The following is a 26,142-nucleotide window of genomic DNA, read 5'->3' on the forward strand; positions in this document are numbered from 1 at the left end:
ATTGGAAAATAGCAAGCTAAGTTGCCATATCAGCCTCAGAAATTTGGATGAATTAGCTGATCTTATCCACTCAAGACAGTATTTTGCCTAGATAGCTTGTAGATTAGCTGGCAAGCTAGCATTAGCCAGCATTAGTCTCAAGAAAGTGTGCTCAGTGGTGATTTTCATCCTCCATCTCTCTATGAGCTCAGTTGAATTTTGGCCGCAATATCAGTCACATTCACATTTTGCTGGATGATCTCCACTCAGTAAAATACTTCCAAATACTTCAAAATTTTCATCTAAGTCCTTTGCAAATTATTTCACAGATTATAAATGGCAAATCATTCAGTACATGAAACTTGCTGTGTAGTGCTAACAGACTGTACTCTGTCAATACTCTTCAAGGTCGCTATTATTGCAGTTGGTAATACTGTTAATACCAAATCTGAGCATTCATCTGCACAGTCGGTTGTCTTGGATAGACTTTGAATGAACTGTGTGTTCTGACTGAAGTAAAAGAGGGACATACATGGAGACAGACGTACATGTGCAATTTGTGCTATCAGCACATAAATCTGCCTTGCTTTGCATTGTAGAAGCATGTAAGTGTGTCCCAGCACGCACAGAAACAGGACAAAGTCGTACACTCTGTTGTACTCCCTGGGCAGCAGAAGTCAGGGAGAACAATGCTGGTGGGAGGATAGGAACACACATGCTGTCCTCACAGGATGGGAACAGAGTCAATGGAGCAATCAGCCCTGAAGGGTAAAGACAGGAAAATCACAGTTCACTCTTTGCTTGTTCATTATGGAATAAAAGATGTAATTTAGCTAATGAATAATCTTTTTATTCCTAACCCTTTTATGTATTTTCCATGGAGTTCTTTTGCTTGCTATTTTCTGTTATGACTACAATAATCTGTTGAATGCCTCACATTTAATCGTGCAGCAGTGGTACTAATTAACGTAAAGTTGACTCAGCTTGGACACAGTATAAATAATGTTTATCCTTTTTTTTTTAACGTAAAGTACATTTAGTTTGCTATAGAGAGAGAACAATTATTAATTTCACAAAATGTATTAAATACACTGCTATAGCTTTTGTTTATTTTTAGTTGATAAAACCTTTTTTTTACAAAGCCAACCATTTCTTTTAGTCCAGATTGGAGAATGACATTTGTCTTTAGCAGGCATTTTATAGCTTTAAAACAGCCGACGCACAAGAAGCACTGATGTTCTACTTTTGCTTTCAGTTTTCTTTTTTGTGGACAGGTTACTTTTTAAGGGACTATTTGCACAGAAAATAAAAATAAATAATAAATAAAAATAAAACATACTTTTTTAAAGCTGCTGATTTTCAGAACACATCAAAGTAAAAGAGTTTGGACATGGCGACTTAAAAATGACTGGGAGCAGATGCTTTAAGTTCTCAGTCACTCTACACATTGAGACCAATGGTAATGCCAGATATTCCATGACTGTTGTGTGTTGTTTACTTCCCTTGGGACGGAGGAAGCATGACATTTACACAAATGGATGTGTGACCCACATCATTCCCCTGCTTCTGTGTTTGGAATCTCATTTGCAGCATTCCTTCCTTCCCTCTTGAATGCCATACGTCTCTTCCTGACCTGCTACTTTCCTAGTAATCACTTTAGTTGGTGGCAACCAGCCCTTCTGCTTGGCTGTGATAAAAATACAAAATGCTAATAACAGATTCAAGGCAGCACCTGCTACTCACAGCACTAACACTCTTGCTCTATGTGTTACCACTCTGACCTCAGGACCGTAATGATCAACGAGACTGACCACTCGTTGATGACTGGTGATGCAACATAAAGCCAATAGGACAGTGTTATCTGGCTCCCTCATATTGATGTGGAAACATTATACTGAAACTAAAGGCAAAGAATTTATTTGCACCAAGACAGTGGTAATTATTTAGGATTTAAATAACCTCCCTTTATCAGGGATGTAACGTTCTAGTTATAAAAAGTGCAGCTTATATGTGCAAACGCACTTTAGTATGATCTGAACAGTCTGTATTGCTGAGGACTGTAACTGCTATATTGAATCCTAGCTGTGAAGCTTTAGTAGCAGTAGTAATAAAGATGTCAGGATGTTCATCAAACATGGAACATGAAAAAAAGTCATCAGACTGAACAAGGTCAGCATGATGACTTTTTAGTTTTCCTTGCTTTGGCTATTAAAGTAATTACAAGAGAAGCTGAGATTTTATGAGACACGTTGTTCATTAGATATCCTGAAATAATATGTTGAAAAATCTAGATGGACGAATGTGGATTTTATCTGCAGCTGCAGTAGCCTTGAAGGCTAAAGGCTTATTATTTTACAAAACATACACTTCAGTAAAGACACAGTTTTGTAGTTTTGCCTCTGTATACCACCACAGTGGGTTTTTAAGACTTTCAACTTTACGTCAATGGACTTAACAAAAACAATGCTTTAAGTATTTAGGAATTATAGACCATTTTAAACATACATTCAGAGGGTTAAAGTTATTTGGACAAACTAACATAATTTTAAATATAAGGATTTTTTTAAATACTTGGATGAAAAGCCTTTCGAGTCAATGACTGCTAGACCATTACTGCAGCCCCCTTTAGTTGCTGCTTGCTTGTAGGTCTGAATTCTCAATTCAATTTTGTAATTAATAATTGAATTGTTGACTGACTTTAGCGTTGAACAATATCCCATTACTCTGACCTGAGAAGCTCTTTGGTTACTGTATATATACATATATATCTTATATACTTATTTAAAATTAGCTCAGTATGTGTTTGTTTTTTTGACATCTTCCTAATGTAGCTGCTTCTGATTAGGAATCAGTGACCTACTTTTTCAGTCTGTGTATAACAGCCAGTTTTGGGGAGAACTCTGTAGCTGCAGCCATTTAGAATTACATGCAGAAAGGTCATCTGCTGGTCAGAAAATGTCTTAGTAACCTGACATCTTGTCAGAGCAGTTCAAAAGAGTGACGTTGTCCTAGCATTGTTCATTAACATACCATGACATGGGAAGTACTAATGCAGGAAAGCAGCCATCTCCGGAGAGGTGCTGAATAACAGGAGGCAGGGAAGAATCAGATCAAGCATTCAATATACCCAGACATCCTCACACACACACACAAGCACAAGCACACACTCAGACAATGCACCTATTGTAACCACTTTCATAATGTAGTTAGAGTAGGAATGAGTCCGTATCCTGGCTGCTGGTCACTGAGTTTGTTCAGAGATATTTCTGATAATTGTAGTTGTCCCATTGTACTGTTTGGGTGCGTGTGTGTTAGAGTGTATGTTACCGTTCGGTTACACCAACAACTGTACACATTCTGACCGATGAATGCAGATAAACATCATGCAGCCACTGGGAAGACCACAAGATTATTTCCTATCATTTATAAAGGAAGCTGGAAAAACAATAACTGAAGCAGTTATATAATAACGCATAAAGAATTATAGAGGCATCTAAAAATGTTTTCTCAGAGCTTTTAATACAAAGCCATAAAAGAACTGTGGAAAGAAAATGTCATACCAAAAGAAGCACTGAAAGCATCGTGTGTATGAATATGAATAATTGTTTACAATATTCTCCCTATCTTGTTTTTCTCTTCAGACACAGGTCACCCAATCAAACTTAACTATATAAATGGTTTAACATGCCAGAATTAAAGACTCCATCTTTTTTAGCACTATGTTGTCAGTTGTAACATTTAACTTTAGTGTTTAATCTGAAATGATCTCTATTTTCCTTATGCTCTGAATTCAGTTCATTTCTCTTTTATTTAGTTTAGGGTAGTTTTCACTCTGAAAAGGCAGTGGATGTTCACGTAATGAAACGTTGACACGGAACACGATCTGAATCATCCCTCTATACAATGTCATCTCTGTTGTCACTTTGAGTTCTTCCACTTAAACACTTTTCAACAATTTTTGCAGAAACAACAAAAATACACCTTCAACAGCGATAATTGTTTTGGAGCATAACCAGTTGTCTTTTATTATACCTTAAGTCTAATGCAGCGTCTAATCACTGATTTCCTTTCCAGAGATGAAAAAAAAAGTAAAATAAAATTGAACACGTACGATTACCTTATAATATCTTTTCGCCAAATAGCCTGTGTTGCACATGAAGGAATGATAAAAACAGTCTAACAGCAGTGCCAGAGCACATTCCAAATGATTATTTTAATCAAAGCGTGTTCATTATCATTTTTGACCTCTAATTATCAAGTATGATTTCTTTAATTGAATTTAGATTAGTTTTAGATTATTTGTTTTCAGTGTGTGTTGATATTACACTACAATTACTGAGAAAACCTACGAGAGATAATTAAAAAAAATAATTACGATTCGGAGTGATAAAATGCGGTCATCTGCCTCAAATTAAGCAAAGCTAATTGTCGAGTAGTACTTTCCTGTGGAGGTCCTGGAGTTAGAAAATACATCTTTACGCAAAGTAGGGACCTTTATGTGAAACTATCTTCAATACATGTTTTTTTTATATACTTGCATGAATATAACTGTGCGTCACTCGTTCTATTTTGAAAAGTAATAATAGGCCATTTGCATAACAGGCTTTCATAACCCAGGAAAATCACCAGACACAGGCTGCTTGTTTGATGATTATCTTGGCCATTTTTCTTGCCCTTGAAAGTATCTGCACAGATTTATGCCAGAGACTTGGAAAAAACATAGGTGACTAGAGACAAAAAACAGCAAACTCTGCTCTCTCCAAGGACCACTGAAGGAACAATGGATTGTTTAAATCAGCCAGAAAATACAACAGTATACAAAGGGAAAAAGGCAAAAGCTCACATTTAACAAAGAAACAGGAGACCAAAAACCACAAAACCAAATGCCTAATATGCAATTTTATCCAGTTGCATGAACTACATAAACCGTTTTTCCAGTTTTCCAGTTCCCTGAAGCAAGCGTTTTGCTTGCCAGATGAGGAAGGCTAATGAATGAATGAATTTGTAATATAAAGAAGCATGCTGTAATTTTGCATTTTGCAGCTCACGCTATTGATGTCTGACCCTTTCCTTTTGTCTGCTTTGTGCTCATTGCTACGTTATCACAGTGAAATCAAAAACAGCTTATAGAGTGATTTTAGGTGAGGGCTTGAAGATAGAAATACATTCTGAGCTTTATGTTATATTCATTGCATGATTGCATTTTGGTGTTCAGATAACAACTTTTGAATGCACAAGTAGGATTATACCAATAAAAGTCAACCCAGATTGAAAACTGTGCAGACTGGTCTGAAATCAGGCAGGCAGTCATGTGAAAAAAAGTCCTCTTTTTTCTGAATTCTGTGGCTTTCGTGTGCTTAAAAATAACACTTTAATCTTCAGGGAATCTTTTTGTTGTTGCTGTTATAGCCTAAAGCCTACACCAGCCCAGCTATCTAAACCGTTAATATTTTAGTATCGGTAAAACTGTGTTTACTTATCAAAGCTGGCTCGCATCAGAGCTTCTGGAAAACCAGGTTCAGAGCAGGGCAGTGATGCAAGGTTTTAACAGCATCATTAGATCACTGTGAATGGGGTATGCCACATAAACACTGCCACACAATGCCAGGAAGCGGGGCTCTGACACGCAGCACCAATCTAATGCTTTACTAGTTGGAGTGGATTGCTCAGACACTGGCTTGTGAGTTTGTGGTCAAACAGACAAAGAAACAGGGGGCTGAAATGGATGGAAGCAGTCTGAAGGAGGCCTGATGACGAAAAGGCAGCAGGGCATGAAAAGCCAAAAAGTAGTTTGAATACACAAAGAGCAAAATACATTTATTCACCTCTACGGTTTTAGGTTGGGGGCGGATTTGGAGTCTGACCTGAGTCTGGGTCAGGAATCCTTCTGAGCTGTGTTCATAATATTGTTCTTACAGTGTGTTTGTCGGTGGTGTGGAGTTAAAGAATGAACAATTTATTGAACTGAAGGCAAATAGTTTGTGTCCTATCCCAGTGTGGCACACACATATTCTCCTTTGATGTTTACTGAACAGACATGCCACGAGCATGGGTGTCTTTTTATAAACATTTGAAACTTTATGTAGAACTCTCCAGAACACGTTTGCCTATGTTATTCACATATGCATACATATATAAGTACACACAATGGCCTCCAAAGGCACATGTGTCACGAAGTCTGTTAAACTTTGTATCTACACAGCTGTCCCGCAATCCGTAACAGCGTGCCAACATGTGCATCCCGTGCGTCAGGGGGCTATGTCGCCATGTGGTCTTTGGCTAATGCTGTGTTTTCTTGCTGTCTTCAGTTAAGTTTGTTCTCACAGAGACTCGTGCACCAAGGCTATTTTTAGAAAAGCCTCATACTTTTGTTATCCTCTACTGACCATTGCCAGGCACACAGTTGTGTGTACATGTGTGTGTGTACCGTGTGCGGGCGTGAAGCTGGGCTTGGGCTATCAGAAGGAACAAAGAGGAAAAGGAGCAAAACAGAAGAAAAGTAGAACTAATACCTAAGAATACATTTTTAATGCTTTTATATTATATTTTTTACTACTCAAAACTAAATTCTTTGTATTAACAGTGCTATACAGTTTGCTGAAACTCAAGTTTTGAGGCTCTTTGGGAGTTACACATAAAGTCAGATGGTGTTTGGTGCTAATATTCCACAGGTTTGCAAGTAGCTTATATCAACAAACTGTAATAATATTTTTCACTGGACGACAGGACCATGGCCTCATAAAAAATATTTCCGTTTCATTTATTTAAAACATAGGTGTCATAAACGTCCCTGTTGCTCTGCCGCTGTTTCCTATGAAAGGCTTATATTCAGGTAGACAAGTGGTAATTTGTTGAAACCCATAATGACTTCCTCTTATGTAGAGTTTAATCAGTGTGTTCCTGTAGATTGCACCCTCACCCTCATGAATAGAAATTAAGTGGAAGGTAGAAGGGCATTTTTATCCTGTGTGAAATTATGGTGTTGCAACTGAAGACACTCCTCCCTTTTGACTAACTTTCCACTGACATCACAGAGCCATATTTCTTGATTTGCAGTGCTGCTGTTGGGTGTAGACAGGAGGTTTGGCACTCCGTGTGTGTGTTTGTGTGTGTGTGTGTGTGTGTGTGTGTAGAGGGAAGGTAAGAGGTGAAAAATACTTATCATTTTCAGGTGTCAGAATATATTTTATTTTATGATCTATCTGTGCTCATGGCCTTTTTTCCCTGTTTGAGCTTGGATGCCATCCACATTAATGTTTAAGGCAGACTACCTCTCCAGATATGTTCAGCAGCAGGTGCTAATTAATTTAAAGGGTTGGCATGTATTTGGATGAAACATCCAGATTGTAGCAAAAGCTCACATATACACCCCTCTGCACTCATTTAGGTGAAACAGTAGTCTAGTTAAACATCACCTGGCATGAGGACAAGTTTCTTTGAAGAGGACAAAGTCTTTTTCCAGTTGTGTCCTGTACTTTCAGGGGGAAGCATCATTGATGGCTCTGTGGAGACTGGGGCTGCCCTGTTGTTCTCTTACTCTGAGATTAATGATTAGATTCTGGTTTCTCCCATGAACCTCAGTGACATAGTCTCTTTCCAGACTAAATAAATAAATACATAATACATGGACTATGTTTGTAGTTTGATTCTGTTGTGTAAGTTTTGCTTATCACAGAGTAAACATCACGGGTGTTTACTGGTATTAGATGTTGAATGACATTGAACAAAATGGACATGAAGTAACAATCAAGACAGACACTGACTAAGTGTCAGTTTAATATGTAAAAACATGTTTGCGTGATGTTGAAATCGATCAGTGCCCCAGTCTACATAACCAAATACAATATTCTTATTTTGCCCATAAAATGAAGCCTTAAACAGACGCACATCACAATTTTGTCTGTGCTCTTGGATTGTGCTTATTTTTAGATATCTCCTACAACATATTCTCACTCACCTTTCACATTCGACTATGACTTTAATCTGAATGCTTGGAGTGCATCACTCTGCACTGCACACAGTGACAACCTTAATCTTTGTTAAAGGAAGGAGTTATTAAAAGAGTGTAGGAGACATGTTCCATCTGTAACTGGAGCTTTGAGGAGACAAATCCACTCACAGGTACTAAAGGTGATTAAAAAAAAAGCTATGCAATCTGTAGTATCAAATCTGCTCTGAGGGAAGGAGGCACTGACACGTTGTGCTCACTCACATCAGCTTCAGCAGTTTCTGCGTTGTCCTGCTGAAAGCTGAGGTTGTCAGAATAAGCTACCAGCTAGAAAAATGATGTACAAACGCAGTTAAGTTAAATTGAGCGTATTTCTCCGCCTTTTTTTGGCAGTGTTTAGAGTTGTCAGTCACTTCAGTAGATCAATAGATTATTCCACTTTGAGCAGAAACAATAATGCAAAAGCACGACAGGATATAGTTTGGCAGCTGGTATATGTAGGGTGGTTCAGTGTGGAAGGATGCATAAAGCAGGAAGTGTTTGCCCTTGAGACTATGCATTATTGTTAAATACAATAATAACGGTACAAGCACAATGTAGCCATTCTAGCTGTATGCACGCAACTGGACAGACAGTTTGAAACTAATCATTTAATAACACTACCACCAGTATGTTTCTGTCATACCACCGAGGAACCCAACTGGTTTATTACATTTTTAACCTTTACGTAACCTTGACAGAAGTGTTTACGGATATGGAAAGCTATTTCGTTTAAATTGCAACTTTGATTTAGCACAGGCTTGAAGGAGACAAAAAAATGTGTAGCTTCCTCGATTGATAGGAAACAGCTGCTGTGGTAGGCTTGAGGTCTGACAGCTTATAAGGGCTCAAAAGAATTCATGGTAGGAAAAGAAAAAATACAAATGGTATGTCTTTAGTTTTGTTGCTGCATTTCTAGAAGAATTTCTTTATTTCACCAAAGTAAAAGCTTCACAAGACCTTTAAGAACTGTGGCACTGCCAACATTTGTAAAGAAAAAACAAAGGAAAAGAGAAAAAAGCCCTCACTCTCAAGGTTGAAACGCAAGCTGGGGGTCTTCAAAGATAGAAAACACACGCCATCTGTTACCAGCTGGCCAGTATCTAGCTCGGATGTGTATTGCTGTAATACAATGGCTCATTATTTAGAGCCTCACTCACACATACAATGGGGGCAGTTTCAGACCATCAGATTAGTGGAGATTGACCCCTTCTCCACCCTGAAGCAACTTCCCTTTTCCCTTAACCAATCAAAATGGTGGGTTGGCAGAATGTGTCATGTGAAACCCGGAGTCTTGGCTCAACACTTCAAACCTAGGGCACAGTTGGAGGCCAACAGAAACAACAGCTGTAGTCTTTTACACTCTCCCACTCTCACAGATTTCCTTACTTTGTTATGCCCAGACAAACACCAAGTGTACCCGTGAGATACAGGCACACACCTCAGAGAGCACTGTGGGATTTACAATGTGGACTGCTGCTATGGAATAACCATTTTGGAGGCTGGCTGTATGTGTTACCTGGACTAGCCTTGCTTTTGATAAGGACACTCCACGGACTTACTTGCTTCCTAGCCAATTGGGTAGTCATAGCCAATTGGAGGTAGTCAGAGCTTGCTACAGTCTTTGCAGGAGCCTGCAGGGCCCTCTTTCTGTGTGGAGGGTGGATGATGCAGTGTGTCCTCTCCTTCCTCTTCCCTCAGTTGAGTGCCGGATCCCCCTGTAGCTGCGAGGTCGGCCCCGGAGGAACCAAGAAGAAGAAATCCAAGAACCTGTGAGTATTCAAATCATATATGGATATGTCTATCGTGTTCCATTTATTTTGTCCCTTTGTGTGTTTGCTCATTTAGGAATTTGTAAGGATTTTCTTATCAATTACCCTGGTGCAACATTAAGACAATACACGAAAAACAGAGCATTGCTATTTAGATTTTAAATGCAGACTTTATTTGTGTATGAGAAGGAGAAGCGATTTGAGTGGTAATTAAATGACATGACAACACAGATCTGACAATTATATTAAATTCAGAGTTTCCACTTGGATGTGTCAAAAGAAATGTCCAATCAATAGTAGCTCTAAAGCTTACCCAGTACTCAAAGTTGGTAGGATGCAGTGGACATTTTGGTACATAATCAAGATTAAAGGCTTGAGCCAACCTTTATTTCTTTATATTTTTCTTCCAAGGAGCCAGACCTTCTTGTTATTTTTTAAAATAATCTTGAGCATTAGTTCTTCAGGCTTTCTGAAGGTCTTTTGAGGTTTTTCCTTAGATGTCGGCTGCATTTTCACTCACCTTCAGTCCAGTCCTTTCAATAACGTGACATATTTTCAGAGGAATGTTTTTCTGTTTATTAAACCACCTAATGTTGACTTATGAACGATCAGGATAAACAAGGCACCTAATTCAAGGGATGAACCAGTGTTGCATCTACTCACAAAAGACATCTTTAGAAAGAACCAAAGTAACCTGTTGCAAAGACACTTGAATTGTTTCCAATTCTTTAGTTGAAGTTATAGAAAATGCCAAAGACTGACAGGCATAAATTCATATTTTTTCAGCAACAAGGTGATTTTCAAATAGCTACTAGCCAAAATCTTGGCATATCTTAGCATTAAAGCCTCATCAGAACTCATCAGAAGTTGGCCATCAAGAAGCCATTCTTAAGGAAGCAAAACAGGGAGAAAAGGCTGCCAACTTTTAAGAACTGGGCTGAAAAATCAGTGACAATAGGTTTTATGGAATGATGAACCCACATTGATCATTTTTAATTCAAATTGTCATCATTGTATACAAAGGAGGTCAGGAGAGTAGGTGTCTAAAGCCATCTGGGAAACACGGTGGAAGCTCTGTCATGGTTTGGTTTGGGGCTGCATTTCACCCAGTGGTGCTGGAGATCTTGTCAAAACTGATGGAATAATGAATCCACAAAAGGAAAGTCAGATTTTTATCTGCCATGCAATACCTTATGGAAAAAATTTGGATGCCAACAGCTTAGTTTTTCAGCATGGAAATCATCTCAAACGTATTGCTAATGGAGTAAAAATGTACCTGGAAAAAACAGATATGAGTCATGGATTGGTCTCCCCAGAGCCCAGACTTCAACATTACTGAAGCAGTGTGGGATAATCTTGTGAGAGAATTGAACCAAAGGCAGCCAACATACAAAGAAGAGCTTTGAATGTTTTTGAAGAAGCCTGGAGAACTTTTCCTAAAGACTGCTTAAAGAAATGACAAGAAAGCTTGCAGAAGAGTTTATGCTACGTTGAAGAATAATTGAGCTCAAGCTCAGTAGAATTGTATAACTCTGTTTTTACCTAATATATTGTACTTCCATGTATGTTTTTCTTTTGCCAAGAATAAAAAAAAAAATCAGCACATGGCGACACGTTTCCCAACTCAGCAGAAAAACAGCAAGTATGGCAGCCCTCCTGTTCATTCACCAGCCTTTTAATGCTAATGTAATCAACAGAGTGTACAATTTCACACCCCTCTGTAGCGTGGAATGTATTAAACAATCCATCAATCCAGTCACACCCTTTGTGTGGCTGGATTGATGGATTGACGACTGAGAGTGTTAGGACAAATACCCAGTAGATGTCGAGTGTCATTTTAAAATTTAATTTAGATGAATTAAGGCAGATAGGAAAACTGTGGATGTGCTTCTCGGGTGTAAATGTGACTAATTAATGTTGCACGCATAATATCTACATGTTCACGGACCTGCAAATGCAGAGATGTGCTATAGACTTTGAAAGACAAATGTGAAAGTTAAAGCTCATAGTGTAATGCTGCTCATCAACTGCTTAATGAAGCGGTAAATGAGGTGTATGGAACCATATGCGCGTTTCATATTCTCTTTGAGGTGAGAAGTAAGGTGTACATGTTGGGGATGCACATGGGCTCAGCAATTCATCGGCTGCTCGTTCTCTTCTTTGAAAAGATGAAAGCACATTTCTTACATTGCATACAATAAAACAGTAGCTGTCCTTGAGCCTGTTACTTTTTTGCAGTGTTTAGTTAAAGAGCAGATTAAGTGATTAAAATTCCTCAGCTATTTTTTTCCCAGTGGTCTGGAGTATGTAGCCTGTTTGTCAGCTGTTGCAAACCTATTCAGCTTGTCTTCAATGTTTGAATAAAACAGGCATAAAAAGAATACAATATGGAATACAATATACTTTTAATGTGAATATATCGGGTGTGCCTATTTTACAATTCAAGACCCCAAACACAGAGCAAACTGATAATACTGAGCAATGTGTGCCTAAATAGATTGGTTAGAAAAAAATGTGACAGCTTGATTGACTGCAGTAGGTAGAAAAAACCTTTGTCATCTAATACTACACATGCTGTCTTCTGGCACAGCCAAGGCAAGTGCAAGCTTGAAGCATGGTCTACAGGCCAGTGATAAAGTACTGTAATTTTTTTTAATCAATATGTAATGCAGCGCTCTTCATTTATTTGCAGTTCATATTATACTGCAATATTGCAACGACACATAGGACTACATCCATGCGGCATTTCTCTTAAGTTTGAACTCTTCTACACTGGCCAACAATCACACTGACATATTAGAGCGTCAAGGAAAGTATATAAGGAAAGTTAAAAAAAAAGAAAAGAAAAAAAGATTACAGGTAAAAAAAATACTAATTCTCAAACTGCTGCTATTGAACCATAAGATTTGTACTTGATTTTTCTCAGCTGTAAGGTGGGACGTTAGGGTCACATGAAGTAAACAACATTAGTCAAATTGTCAAAATGCGGAGATTAATCTTGCACCAGTCTCTGCTTTTGTCCTTGCTCTAATAAAAGGATGTTGTGCTTCTTGGGTGCCATGGCCTTCAGCTTAAGTGGGTTCATGCTGTGTGTGTTAGAGGCTAAGCAAGTAGCATTTCTACTACATGGTTCTGACACTGTTGAAGGTTGCATGAAAACAAAAGAGTTTTTTGTTCTTAAACTGTATGTCAGTCAGTCATGAAACTCTCTTCTGTCACCATCAGTCAGTAAAATAAGGATGACTCTAAATGTTCAGTGATGCGAGCCTCTTTTTGAATATACAGTTTTCACCCACTTCCAGTCATTTACCAATATGCCACACTGCAGACCAGTAGCAAGGGAAATATCTACTCATTAAGAAGAATTCACCAAAATTCTCTGTGCTATAGATTAAAATATGATGCACAAGCATGCTCGAAAGAAATTAAATATCAAATTACTTCGCTTGAAAGTAGGAGACTGATTAATAACATGGGAGCCGCTTGAGCGAGTAGATGTAGATTAGTGTAAAGCGGAAAAATTACATCTGACATGGCCAAATCATACCAAGAATTAGCCATTTAAAACTTTAAGAAGGGTCTCTTTGGGCAAGGAACCAGAGGAGAGACGGTTGGGAGTGATGTGCAGCAAGAGGTCTTGCAGCGACTCTGCCTCGCAATTCACAGGACTTCTGCTACTAACATCTAGGTGCCAGATACCACAGGGGACCTTTAGAGGTCTTACAGAGTCCATGCCTGGCTGGTCAGTGCTGTTTTTGCAGCAATACCAAAGCATATTAGGTAAAGGTGTTCCTAATACTTATGTCTACATATGGCTTATGTATCTATACAACTTTATCTTGATCATCATTTATAGCAAAAAAGACACAAATATGGTCTTTCTTCAAATAAGCATTCTTTCTAGCATCTTTATTCCACAGACAATGGATCACTGCATGGTGACAGCACTTTCAAACCAGCAGCAATAAAATCCATAAATCTGATACATGTTGATAGGTTCAGGATCAGAATACTAAAGCGTTAAATTGGTAATCCAACTTCACTTCAAAGAGATGCTAAATGCACACACATGGAAAAGGCACAAAAATGAAGAAAGATACTCAACAACTGTTATTGGAAACACAACGCAAATGAACATCTGTTCATTTCTGCCATTCTGTCTGACTCATGTATAGATTTTACACTGAATATATGCAGTGTTCTCATTAGTATTGCTGGATAGAGATTGGCCGTCATTGAAATATAATACAGATAAAGCGGTTTCCTGCAAAATGATTAGTATCCCTGTAATTGGTGCCAAGGTACAAGAACTAAGTCATTTTTTGTGGTGTGAGAATTGGCCAAGTGTCCACTGAAATGCTTGCAAATTTACTGCTGAGATTAACTACTTAAAGTTCCTATTTTTGAAGAAAAGTCCAAGTTATGCAGATGATATATATTATTACACTAAACTATATATTTCAGCTTAATAAATCACACTAAAAAACACAAAAAAAGGCATTTAGATGTCTGGGGCTCTTTCATCGTACATTAAAGTGATGAAACCTCAATTTTCCATTGCCCTTGAAACTATTTACAGTTTATAGGTTCATGCAGTGATAGCTCTACTGCAATGCTGAATACTTGTTAGTTCTACATGATCAGTCAGTGCTATGCTGTATGAGTCCTGCTACTGTTATAGCGCTCCATACAGCATTGTGGGATTACACAAATTCTTCTTTCTTGTCCACATTTATTCTATATTAGCCAGTACACAGGACAGCTAGTGTGCAACTGTTTTCTACTATCACGGTTTTTAGGTCCAAGCGACACAGTCTCAGAGGCCACTGTAGCTCCATGCTAAGAGAAAAAAGGTCTTTAAGCAAATTGTTCTGATGCAGCTCGTCACCTTGGACAGAAGACCCTCTCCCATTGTAGTCCAAGCCTCTCAAACCCCAATTGAGGGAATCTGCCTTTAAACAGTCCATGTGGATTGAGTGAGCCCAGGGTCCGCCTTCTCCAGACCCTCAGGGCTATATAAAGCTCCACCAGAGCCTCTCAGGGGTTAGAGGAATGTGATTGCCAAACAGAGCCCTGGACTTTTGACACACACTCACATGCAGTACATACTGCCTTCATGCTGGCACCCATGCTTCACACGATGGTTGATTTCTCAGAGAAATACCTGGAAAGGTAAGAGCAACTGTGTTGGGCGTGTGTGGATTTAACTGCGGTTTGAATGTTGTTAACGAGAATTAGAAACATCAGCAGGGAGATTGAGAAAAGTGTGAGCAGGGGCTGGTTTGAGTCCCACATGGATTATTGCTCTTAGGCTGGTAGGAAGCTATCTGACCTCTACATGGATCTCATTTGACAGTCACAATGAGGGAAAAGAGTCCCCCACGAGGCTGAAGGACTGAGACTATTTTGGAGGAAACAGCTTTTACTTCTAACTTGAGGCTGTCCCTTTTTCTTAATATACGCAGCCTGGATTTCAGGAATAGGATTGCTCATGTGGTCTTTGTGGCTAGGAAGGTGAGTTTCTCTGAAATAGAGCTCTTTTTTTAGCCTTGATTGAGGGAGATGGTGGACGTGATGGTGTTATATTTATAGACAAAATTTAGGACAATTCCCTTTTTCATTGTTCTTCCAGGAATATTCAAGGGCTACTTCCTGTTGGTTACGATTCCCATGATTATTATCTTGATGAATGTGGCTTGTGTTTCTGGACACCACTGTTTCGTGAGTGAAGAATCTACAGTGCAAGTGCTTACAATTTCCCCACATAAATCTCACAGTTATTTTGACACAACCCTTGACCCGTTATAGCGACACACACACAAATACACAAACAGGCACATGTGCCAGCACAGCGTTATTTGTGTGTCATGTCCAGCATCTAGTTCACAGGCAAACGGCCTTGAGTAAACAAGATCTGCTGGACACAAGACTGTGCAAATATGGGCTTAACAAAAGTTTAAGCACAGTTATTATGATAAATGTAGTGAGCGGTATACTGCAATGAAGTGGAGGATTGGATTTGTCTTGTGCTTATATGGTACACTGTGCTCTGCAATATATCTGTCTACAGCTGTCTCCCCATGTGCTACAAGAGCCTTTCCCAGAGAGTGCGGCCTACTTTCAAGAACACCAGGAATAGCCAGGGGGGTGCTATTAGTACGACTAATGTGAGCCAAGCAAAGAGGGAATAAAGAGCATGGAAACCTGCAGATAATTGCAGCGCAAAAGACCTCTTGCTCCTTCACTCAAGCACGTAAAAGTGTTCTCTCTCGCAGAGAAGCAAGCAGGCGCATAACGTGCGTTCACATTATACCTGTGCCTCACTTTTTGCAGTGGTCACTGTGTTTAATAAAGCAAAAACAGCAGCATAGATATGGAAAAGGACTAGGGGCCGATTTAGAGCTCAAGAGAGGCAGTAAAGAGGAACTTTAAATAGAGAGGTACTCAAGGTCAGAGGCTGTGAGGACTGCGACTGTGTATGTACCATTAACACATAAAGAGCAGAGGTACAAAGAGCACCGGATAGATAACTGTTCTGCACAGTATTATGGTTAAGTGACTTTTGTCAAGTACAAGAAGACTTTCCATCTCCAGGACTGAACAAAATGATACGTAAAATTATGTAACTGCACTTTCTTCTGCCTTTTTATGTGAGAAGCAGCAGGCTTTGCCAGTATTACAACTGCTTCATGTTTTTATGTTGCTCTTTTATTATTTTTATATGTGTGCTAATGGTTCAAAGGGGCTTTAACCAGGATGTTCTTCCTTTGTTTGGGTGATTATTTACATTAATGTGATTGTGAAGAGTCGTCCGCACAAATCACTTAATCTAGCTCTGTAAGATAGTGAAAACCAGGACTATGAAAGCCTTTCTTGAATTGGTGGAAGTGGTGTTTACTTCCGTTGACCAAATAATCACACAGGCAATTTATTTCATGGCTGCAGCAGCAGAGTTCCTGCAATTACTGAAAGGCATACACAGAAACAAAGCGTTAATGCACTCCAGGCTGTGTTGATTTAAATAGAGAATGGTAACATGTGTCACTTATTCCACAGCTGGCATTGTGTTTGAGTTTGTTTGTTGTTGTTTTTAAATGGATGGAAAGATCATTTAAGAAGATGATGTAAGCTGCTTGGGTGTGCAGTATCCAGTGGCATCCACTTGGTGGCAGAAGAGAAACATACATTTCCTTTAGCTGTTGTGACATCATTGTCACATTATTGACACATGGGCTCAGCTTGTATAAAACCAGACAGAAATACATAAAGCAGCTTTGTGATGGGAAGAGTGAACTTTTCAGCTCTTATAAAACGCTCCTTTCTTTTTTTTTTAAACTCACATGCACTTGCAAGACAGAGCTTTCCTTTATGTTAACACATGCCCAGCTTAAACGTAAATTGCCTCGGGTACAAACTAAATATAGAACCGTCTAATAAACCCAGCCCTGATGTTACGAGTTTATTTAACAGCACAAGGTTTTTCTTTTTCTTTCCCAGCAGTAATATCCTTCAGACTCGAGCGGTTCACGAGGATGCCGTGTAAGAGCCCTGTACAGCAGTTAAACATCTGGATTTGAGTCTGTTTCACGCAGAGCGCTTGTGCTATAGCAATCAATGGATGAGTCATCTTCTCTTAAAGATATTTCCATTTCCCCGGTTACCTGGCCTGAAAAAAAGGCTCTTACATGGATTTTTCTAGATCTATATCTCAGCTACAGGGCTTTTTTCATAGAACATTTGCATTTTTCACCATTTTAGCATTAAAGGAAGTACAAAGGAGCACAAGAGTGATAAACACAGGCCCTTTTAGTTCCTGTTAATTTCACTGTACCAAAGACTGGCTGCATTTCTCCATCAGGGCACTTATTGTGTAGTTCTAAATTAATGGGAGGGAATGTAACAAAGCAGCCAGAATTTTAATTTGCATCTGATTTTAGACAAGAAGGGCAGGTGCTTATATTTTCAAAAAATATAGGGTACCGGTATACTAATGCTATTAGTTTTTCTAACAAGGAAGCCAGTTTTTCCACAAGAAATTCTCTGCTGCTGCTTGTTTGCATGAAATCAGCATGCCGTGTGATTTGAAGCAGCTTGTGATCCATTTATTTCCTTCTGCTGATCCAGTCCTGGGTCATGGGAGACTAGAGACCATCCCAGCTGCAAACTAAAATAAAATTTAAAAAAATCTAAAACAGGAATATTACTATCTCTAAACATCTTCCAGAAAGATAATGAAAGAAAGAAAAACATAAATAGATAAAAGATCTCATCAGCACTTTCTTTTTCAGGTTACAGCTCTTTACAGTTTCCTTCTTTCTGGACTATCCCACAAGCACCCCATGTGAAACCATAAGTCTGAAAAGTGCAAATACTCCTTTTTTGTGGTCACACGATCCTGATTTTAAAGGAGCGATTAGCATTTTGCCAACCGTTCGTGCACTTGTGTGGTTACATGTGTACAGGCATGTTTCTACTTCACCTGTCCTGCAGCCTTTGGAAAAACGCAAATCAGCAGCGAACTTTGTTCTCTGTAGCTGCGACGCTACTTTTAAGCATTGCAAAAATTGCAAAAATATACGCAAACACACTGGTAGAGACTTTGAGTTTTCCAACACCTGTCTGGCATGAAAGCTCCAGTGAAGTGGGCACGAGCTGGCACAGGTGCAGAGGGGTTCTTTGAAATGGTTGTATGTCTGTTCTTTTATTACTCTCCATGAATATTCACGTGCTATATTTGTGCTAATCCGCAAGTGCCGGGCTCTTCCGTCCTCCTGTGTGTGCATGTTTGAATGATAGCTGTCTATAACTGGAAGCCCTGTTTCTTAATTTGGGGTGTGCATGCTCTCCTGGGGGGGTTGTCAGTTGGCAGGGGGACAGTTTGCAGTGATTAGAGCCAGCCCAGCGCACAACGTTGTGCTGCATTATTAGCAGGCCAGTCAATCCACAGTGGAAATCAAAAGCAGGGACTCAGGAAATGGGTGTTGAGTGAGGTCACATCCCAATGAGGCAGCACGTGCTCCAGGTCAGGAAAAGCCAGGACACGCACCATGGGATTATGGGAATACGCAGAATCCTGCTGGGGGGGCCCATGGGTACAGAGGACTGGTGTGCTACCTTATCTGAGACTCGATGTGGCGCATGCGCAGCAGGGCGTCTCTGTGTGTAAGATGGTTGGAGAAAGGTGAAACAGGTGAGGTGGGCGGTCAGGAGGGTGTTGGGTGCTGCTTCTGGATGAAAGCAGCAGAGCACTTGGGGATGTCACCGTGCGCCTTTGGCCTAGGTCAGTTTTCTCTCAGAAACCCCTCAAGGCACACGGAGAATGGCGTGATGAAACAGAGGAGTGAGGACTGAGTCTCTCTCCTCCTTCTCTGCCACATTCGTTTAGTCCCTGCCGAGGAACCTGCCAGGGACACATCTACAGGAAAGGCTGTTAGAGAAATTAGATTGACACGAGAGGCGCTGACAAGAAGCGGCGAAAAAAGGAAATTGACATCTGCTGCTGGAGAATTCTGTGCCATCACACCAACATATCCGGCTGACAACTAGAATGTACATAATGCTTATCTCCTTGTTTTTCTGGCTTTTGATTGGTTTGCTTTTGTATGGATTGGATTTACAGCACCGTGGAGCTTAATTGCTGATTCCATGCGTTGGATTGTTTCAGTTATGGATTTTGGACTTGGAAACTCAACAAACTTTCTTCCCATGTCTCCTTTTTTTTGTCTTCCTTCTCTATCCACTTTATTTCATTTTCTTACCCTTCCTTCCTTCACATCACTTCCTCCTCTCTTCTACCTTTCTTTCACTCAGGGCCAAAGACATGAAGAATCGGCTGGCTTTCCTGCGGAGGAGGAATGAGTCCCCAGGAAGCAACCCAGCCGGGAAGTTAGACAAATCTATGAAGTCAGTCAAGTAAGTGGCCACTTCCTGACAGCGTGTGCTTGTGGGTGCGTGTCAGACGGTTTTCTGGATCTCACCACAACTGGTGATGACCTGGCTCTTGGAAGACAGATATGTGGGCAGAGATGGGAGTGTGCTTGCAGTTTGGCATCAATTAAATGAATGGGAGAGTGTGTGAGTAAGGCTGGCATGCCAGAAGGAAGGAAGGCATAATGCTTGGATGCAGCCCTTTAACTTCTCTGTGAACTATATTCATCGGTTGAGTAGATTCATATTTATTTGTGTGGATCATTTGGCATCAAGTAGGCAGAGTAAATATCCATCCCCAATGTATTCAAGGTATAGCTAATATAACCATAATAATCATAGTTTTTGTGGCAGTGCATCTTATCTGGTCTGCTCGATTTAAAAAGGAAGTTAATCTGTCTTTATGTCATTACTTAGAAGATGTAAGAACAAGGAAAAAGTGTAATATGCAACAACGTTTGTTGGCGAGTCAGGTGAGGTAATAGAATATACTATGAAACTAAAATATTGTCCAAAATAAGGCCTGACACGTGGATTGCAGCGGGCTAAGATTGGCCGTTAAAAAGGCATACTTCATTGCAGGATACAAAAAAAGAGGCAGCAGGGGGCAGACAGATACCCATATGAGTAGGAGGTCTTAAACCAGGCTGCGCATCCTCATTGGCTGTCTGAAGCCACTCCCCCTCTCCACTGCCTTCCAAGTTGCATTGAATGCAACTATAAAAGCCTCCCCCCACCACTACAGTGGAGCAGACTCATGGCTCTCGCTGTTGTGACCATTCATAAGGTAGAACCGAATGTGAGAGACTAGACACAGAGTGGAAGGAAGCAGTGAGAGATAGAGAGATAGAGGACGTGTCTGCATCTGCATTTCCTCTCACCTGCCCAGCAAAGTTCTGCGGATGGGTCACACAATGAGAAACCTGGCTGAAATGGGCTTGTTAAAGAATCGCTCTGCTTTCATCTGCAGGCCCACCCCAGAGGAAGCGCTCAAATGGGGGGACTCGCTTGATAAGCTGCTGTCTCACAAATGTAAGTGGCTGGATTCTTTTCCTTTCTTCTCTCGACTTTTGCCTCATGTGTTTTACATTCTTGTGTTTTACATTGCTGTTTAGTGCAGCATGGTTTTAGACTCAGAGTGCATGCTTAAGGTAGAGAAGGAAGTAGATGAGCACCGAAACTATGCACTTACTGACATATACATGCACACACATACACGTTGTTTATGTAAATGTGCAGCTTTCAGCAAGTTTCCATAACCTAAAAGACACTATTCATAATTGAGACAGAATGACAAAGTGAGACCAACACAGGCATCTCTCTCTTGTGCTGCTATTCTGAGGTTTTCCACAATTCATCACCCACAATCTGCTCCCGATTCTTTTACAAAAGCTGACACGACGCCAGCGCTACATCTGCTAGTCATTCGGTTTTGCTGGCCTCTTTATTTGCTCTCTTTTAATTTCCTTACCTCATTCCTGCTTACCAGAATGAGGTAAGAGATGACTGCGTGCATTGGCTCTGCTTATCAGCGTGGGTGATTCATGGGAACGGAAAGGTGCAGACAGGAGCTGTGGGAGGACAAGGTTTCCTGCTATTCTCTCTCCTGGATGCCTTCTTCCTTAAATCATTAACAGGACCAAAACTTTAAAAAAAAATCAGACCAAAGTGCCTCATAGCCCCCCCCCCCCCCCTTGCACTGAAACAGTCACTTCTTTGTTCATTCGCAGCTTGTGCACAGGAGCAGCATTGCCATCATGCCCCAAATATTAAGGAATTACAGAGTCACAGGGGTGATGTCACTTAAAAGGCTGTTGAACAGTTGAATGTGCGCTGCTGTATTCAGGTTCTCTTTTTTTTTTTTTTTCACGATTCACTTTATTCCAACCACATGACTCAAAAGGCCGTCACCGAGTTATTTTTAGACACTGAAACTCTGAGGAGGGCTTCAGCTTTGAGGTTGCCATGGCACTTTAGTCAACTCTCTCCTTGTTTATTCTCCTCCTTCCCCTCCCACCCCTCTGCTTTCCCCTCAGATGGTCTGGCAGCATTCAGAGCTTTCCTGCGCACAGAGTTCAGCGAGGAGAATCTGGAATTCTGGCTAGCATGCGAGGAATACAAGAAGATCAAGTCACAGTCCAAGATGGCCTCAAAAGCCAAGAAAATATTTGCAGAATACATCGCTATCCAGTCTTGTAAAGAGGTGAGTGCGAATAAACGCAGCCTGTAAAAAAAGGGCTTGAAAATGGTAAAGGAAATATGCATTTATTCCTGGACTTATTCTCACTTATTTTGGTTCTGCAGGTAAATCTGGATTCATACACTAGAGATCACACTAAGGACAACCTGCAGAATGTGACACGCTCCTGCTTTGACCTAGCTCAGAGGCGGATATACGGGCTGATGGAGAAGGACTCATACCCCCGATTCCTGCGCTCTGAACTCTACTTGGACTTAATCAACCAAAAAAAGCCTAGCTCCACTTCAACTTCATCTTCGTCATAAGAGACTAGAAAAAAAAGAAGATGAAGAGAAGAGAAAGATGATGAGAGTAAAAAAGAGGCCAGACTTGAAAAGTTATACGTAGAGTGGGTGGGATGTGCGCTTCTTTGTCTGCCTTTATTTTTTATTTTTGTCTTTCAGTCTGTTCATTATTTTCTGTTGTGGTGTGAGAGGTCACGGCAAACATATGGCACTGCAAAGGAATGTAGTTTACATAGTTATGGGTGAATGGCTCGACTGATGAGTGGATGGATGGATGGATGGATGCAGACGCCCATGAGCAAGGGCTGGAGCAGGAGCTGGACGCTTGTCTCATCACTGATTTTTGTTCTCCTTTTTTCATTCATATTGTCAGCAAAAAAAATATCAATTTGTTTTTGTTTTTGTCCAGTTGTACTGGAGTAAAGGAGGAGTTGCATCATAAAAAAAAAAAGAAATCCCTGCGACACGAAGACAGTCCGGTACTGTTTTATCACTTTTCCGCCCCCTTCCTTTATTTCTTTTGAGAATTCCCTGCTTTGCTCCATCACGTCTCTCTCTGCGAAGCAACTTCAAAGCTGTCGGTACGACGCGACGTCCTCTTCCTTCACGTTCTCTCATCAGACTCTGTGACAGAGGAGGAAAAATCAAGCTGATGTCTGAATGAAAAGCCACCGGCGTGGCTCTGGTTTCACGCGCATCCGTTTAAACCCTGCTTCCGCTCGAAGCTTCTATAAATGGCTTTCACCTTAGTTTGTTCATAAGACTGTGGAAAGACGACGTGAGTGTTCAGCACAAAGACAAAGACGGGCAAAGAACACAGACGTATAAATAGTAGATGGACTGGAGCTGTGACAAAACGCAAATATGTGTCTCACATTAAAAGACATTAAAATCTACAAACACACAAAAAAAACCAAGACGACTTGCTTCCCGTCTCCATAGACTGTTTACGACAAGGAAGGAAAATCCAAGAGGAAGAAGATTAAAAACATCTCCTTTAACATTGTAGCTCATGGACTAATCAAGGAACCATTCTCAGGACATTGCTATGACAGGTTACTGCTTAGTTTATGTGCTTTTCTGTTTCTGTTTTTATACACAGTTGTTTTTTTTACATGCTTTAGGGTTCCAACATGCACTCCCCGCTCTTACTGAGCAATACACGAGAGGTTGCTCGTTTCACAGAGAAAAAAAAAAGCTTCACATGTACAAAGGTTTGCTATTTATTTAGATTAACTTGCTGGATGCTTCTGCAGACTTCCTCACGTCCTCCAAGGCACTCAGCTGAAAGCTCTCACTGTTCAATTTAACCACCAAACAGGTCCAGTGCTGTCCTGAACTTTTAAGTGCAATATTTTATTGTTTCTTTTTATTTTTTATTTTATTTTAATATGATATTTGGTTTGTTTCTTTGGTCGTTTTTTTTAATGGGGAAGACGGAACAGTTTGAGCTCTGTATTAACTTTATTTGTTAAGAGAAAAAAAATACTTAGAGCTATAAGGTTGACTTACAGCGTAAACTTTCAAGAAGCATAAGTAGTTTAAGCAAGTGATTCTAACTGTGTTAACTCTCCCCTCCCCCCCGGCAGCAGGCAGCTGGGGGAAGGGGGCAATATGGTTGTAAATATTATTCTTTAAGAAAAATATGTGATAGCACATTTAAAAAAAAAAAAACGAAACAAAAAAACCCCAAAAAAGCCAAACAAGTCCCTGCTGGTGATGAACGTGGGACCCGGCTGTATCTATGTAAATATGAGAGACTCAAAACTATAAGATGACATGTATTGTTTAAAAAATAAAAATAAAACATTAGGTGAGCGAGAGCAGGTACAGTCTGCTCTTTTCCCTGGTCATACACTGCTTGTAAGGAGTATCATTATCACTGTTTACAATTCAAAATGCATCTCCGGTAATAGCAAGTGAAAACAGTAGAGTACATGTGGTGTCATTGCTAATGATAAATAAACCAACCAACCGATGACATAAGATGTCTCTTGTCTGTGCATTCTTTTTCTTTTTTATGTTATTTTGTTTTTAATGCCTATCTGTGCTGGTCACAAACATGCTGAGATGTAATGTGATGTGCTCTTCAGGTGGTCCGTGAGCTCCCGCGCACTCCCAGAGAAACAAAACACATGCATTAAGCATGAAGTTTCTCGAAGGAAGTGTTGACATTTTGGAAAATGCATTCATTTGCCTTTTTGAAGCTAGCCTCGGCACATAATTATATTAGGTGAGCATAAAAACTGGATGACATTTAGTCTGGCTTAGTCCAAGCACACACCAGACGTCTTTTGAAAGGAAGTTGTAATTTTGGGCAGTTTTTTGAGTTACATTAATTTCTTTCCACACACCTATCAAGTCGCAACTTCAGTTTTTGATATGTAACAAGTCTTGAGTGTTTGAACTGAAGGCTCATCCAAGAGGCGATGCTACTGATGGAAGTATTTAACCCAGAGTGGGGCTGTCCACTTGGTGGTCCTGAGGGTTCAGTCACTATTAAAAACGTGACTGAACTGTGAAAAAAGAGGTGGGAAATTTCCGATGTGAACATTATGGACTGAGAAGATCAAACTATCTGGAGAGGAGTGAAAGAGGTCATCTACGTCCATTGTGAACGACCATTGTTGAACAGAGGTGGTGGCTTTTGACACCAGCTGTCAGCCACCTACAACTCAGACTTCTCAGGCGATTCAACCCCCACTCACCCCTCGACCCGTGTGACCTTAATAACTCACATGACGGCAGGGTGGGAAAGAATTCACTCCTCGGCCACTGTGGCCATAATGACCCACACCTTGTTTAACACCTTTAAAAAAGATCCTTTTTATTAATTTTTTAGTTTTATAATAAATATTTAAACTGCCAAATATAAAACAATTAAAATAGTTGTTTTCAAACCTTGCAAACGCTCAAAAAGTGTGGCTTTAGAAAACAACTTGGAACAATGATTGTGAACATTGAGACTTGCCCTGATCCCAGCTGTCTTGTTTTCTTAATAAAGGACGGTGTAAATGTGACACAGGGTCGATGGCTGGCTGGGTTTTTGGGTTGGGATGAGAGAAACAGTTGGAGGTCTATGAGAGTCGTGTGTGTGTGTTTGTCTGTGTTTTTTGGAGGGGGGTTGATCAGTCTGAAGAGGCGTTGGAGACAGTAGTAACAGCACCTAATCCTCTTTACCAGTTGCCATCTGTTTTGACAGACACAGCTTCTTTTTTCCAAAAGTGCTTCCTCTCTGAAGTGCTTCCCCTTGGCCGTCTCTATGTATTGAAAACATATACTTTTGTTCATTTTCTTTTTTTTTTGCTCATCCTTTCTACCAAACAAAGTTCATACGCATGAGCTACTTTGCCAATTCTTTTTCCTTCCTTAATGTCATTTGTGTCACTGTTTTTAAATTCAGCTATCAACTCCAAAACACATCCATCTCACATTTCCTGCCCAGATCCCTCATGTCCCGCAACCATGTCTCTCAGTCTTTCCTCCTCTGCGACAGCCTCTTATCGCACCATTCCCGTCAAGTGATAACTTGCTACCAGGATATTGCATGACAGCTAGTACAGTTAGTTTCATTTTTTTAATATCATTTTTTACTGTACTTTGCTTTTCAGTTTACCAGCATGCACAGGCACACATAAAAAAAACTAGAAAAAGAATGATATATAAAATTCCAGTTTCTGACTTTAACTTTCCCGCTTCTTGATTTCTTAGTTTTTTGCATATATTTGTCATACTTGCATGTTTCAGATCATCAAACTAATTTTAAGAACTGCAGGTCTCACTTCCCTCAGTTAAGGTCAGTGTTCATGACTCACAAAAGGCTTGTCTCACATAAACAAAAAACATCTTAATGATCCACAAGACTTTGGGGAAAATATTCTGTGGACTGACAAGACAACAATTAGACTTTTGTTACATCTGGTGTAAAACTAACAAAGAATTTGTTGATGGCTATTTAAAGCTCTTCTTTGGATGCTAGCTGCCATTTGTTCC

At 40.0% G+C, this 26,142-nt stretch overlaps 1 protein-coding gene across 6 annotated transcripts in view; it reads left to right on the plus strand.

Annotated features, from left to right (window-relative positions):
- rgs3a (regulator of G protein signaling 3a) overlaps positions 1-24,137 on the plus strand; it is a 121,574-nt gene extending 97,437 nt beyond the window's left edge. For 5 of the 6 annotated variants that reach the window (XM_012916698.5, XM_004537996.5, XM_012916699.4 and 2 more), the window contains 5 exons: positions 9,668-9,738; positions 19,549-19,650; positions 20,636-20,697; positions 21,702-21,868; positions 21,970-24,137. In XM_012916698.5, coding sequence (XP_012772152.1) covers positions 9,668-9,738; positions 19,549-19,650; positions 20,636-20,697; positions 21,702-21,868; positions 21,970-22,170 — 603 coding nt within the window. In that variant the 3' untranslated portion in view covers positions 22,171-24,137. Of the gene's footprint in view, positions 1-9,667; positions 9,739-14,784; positions 14,911-19,548; positions 19,651-20,635; positions 20,698-21,701; positions 21,869-21,969 lie in introns of those variants that run through there. The other variant, XM_012916712.4, reaches the window with a different exon arrangement.
- Positions 24,138-26,142: the final 2,005 nt, after the last annotated feature.

This window comes from Maylandia zebra, linkage group LG7, assembly GCF_041146795.1.
Source record: "Maylandia zebra isolate NMK-2024a linkage group LG7, Mzebra_GT3a, whole genome shotgun sequence".
Classification (NCBI taxonomy): Eukaryota; Metazoa; Chordata; class Actinopteri; order Cichliformes; family Cichlidae; genus Maylandia; species Maylandia zebra.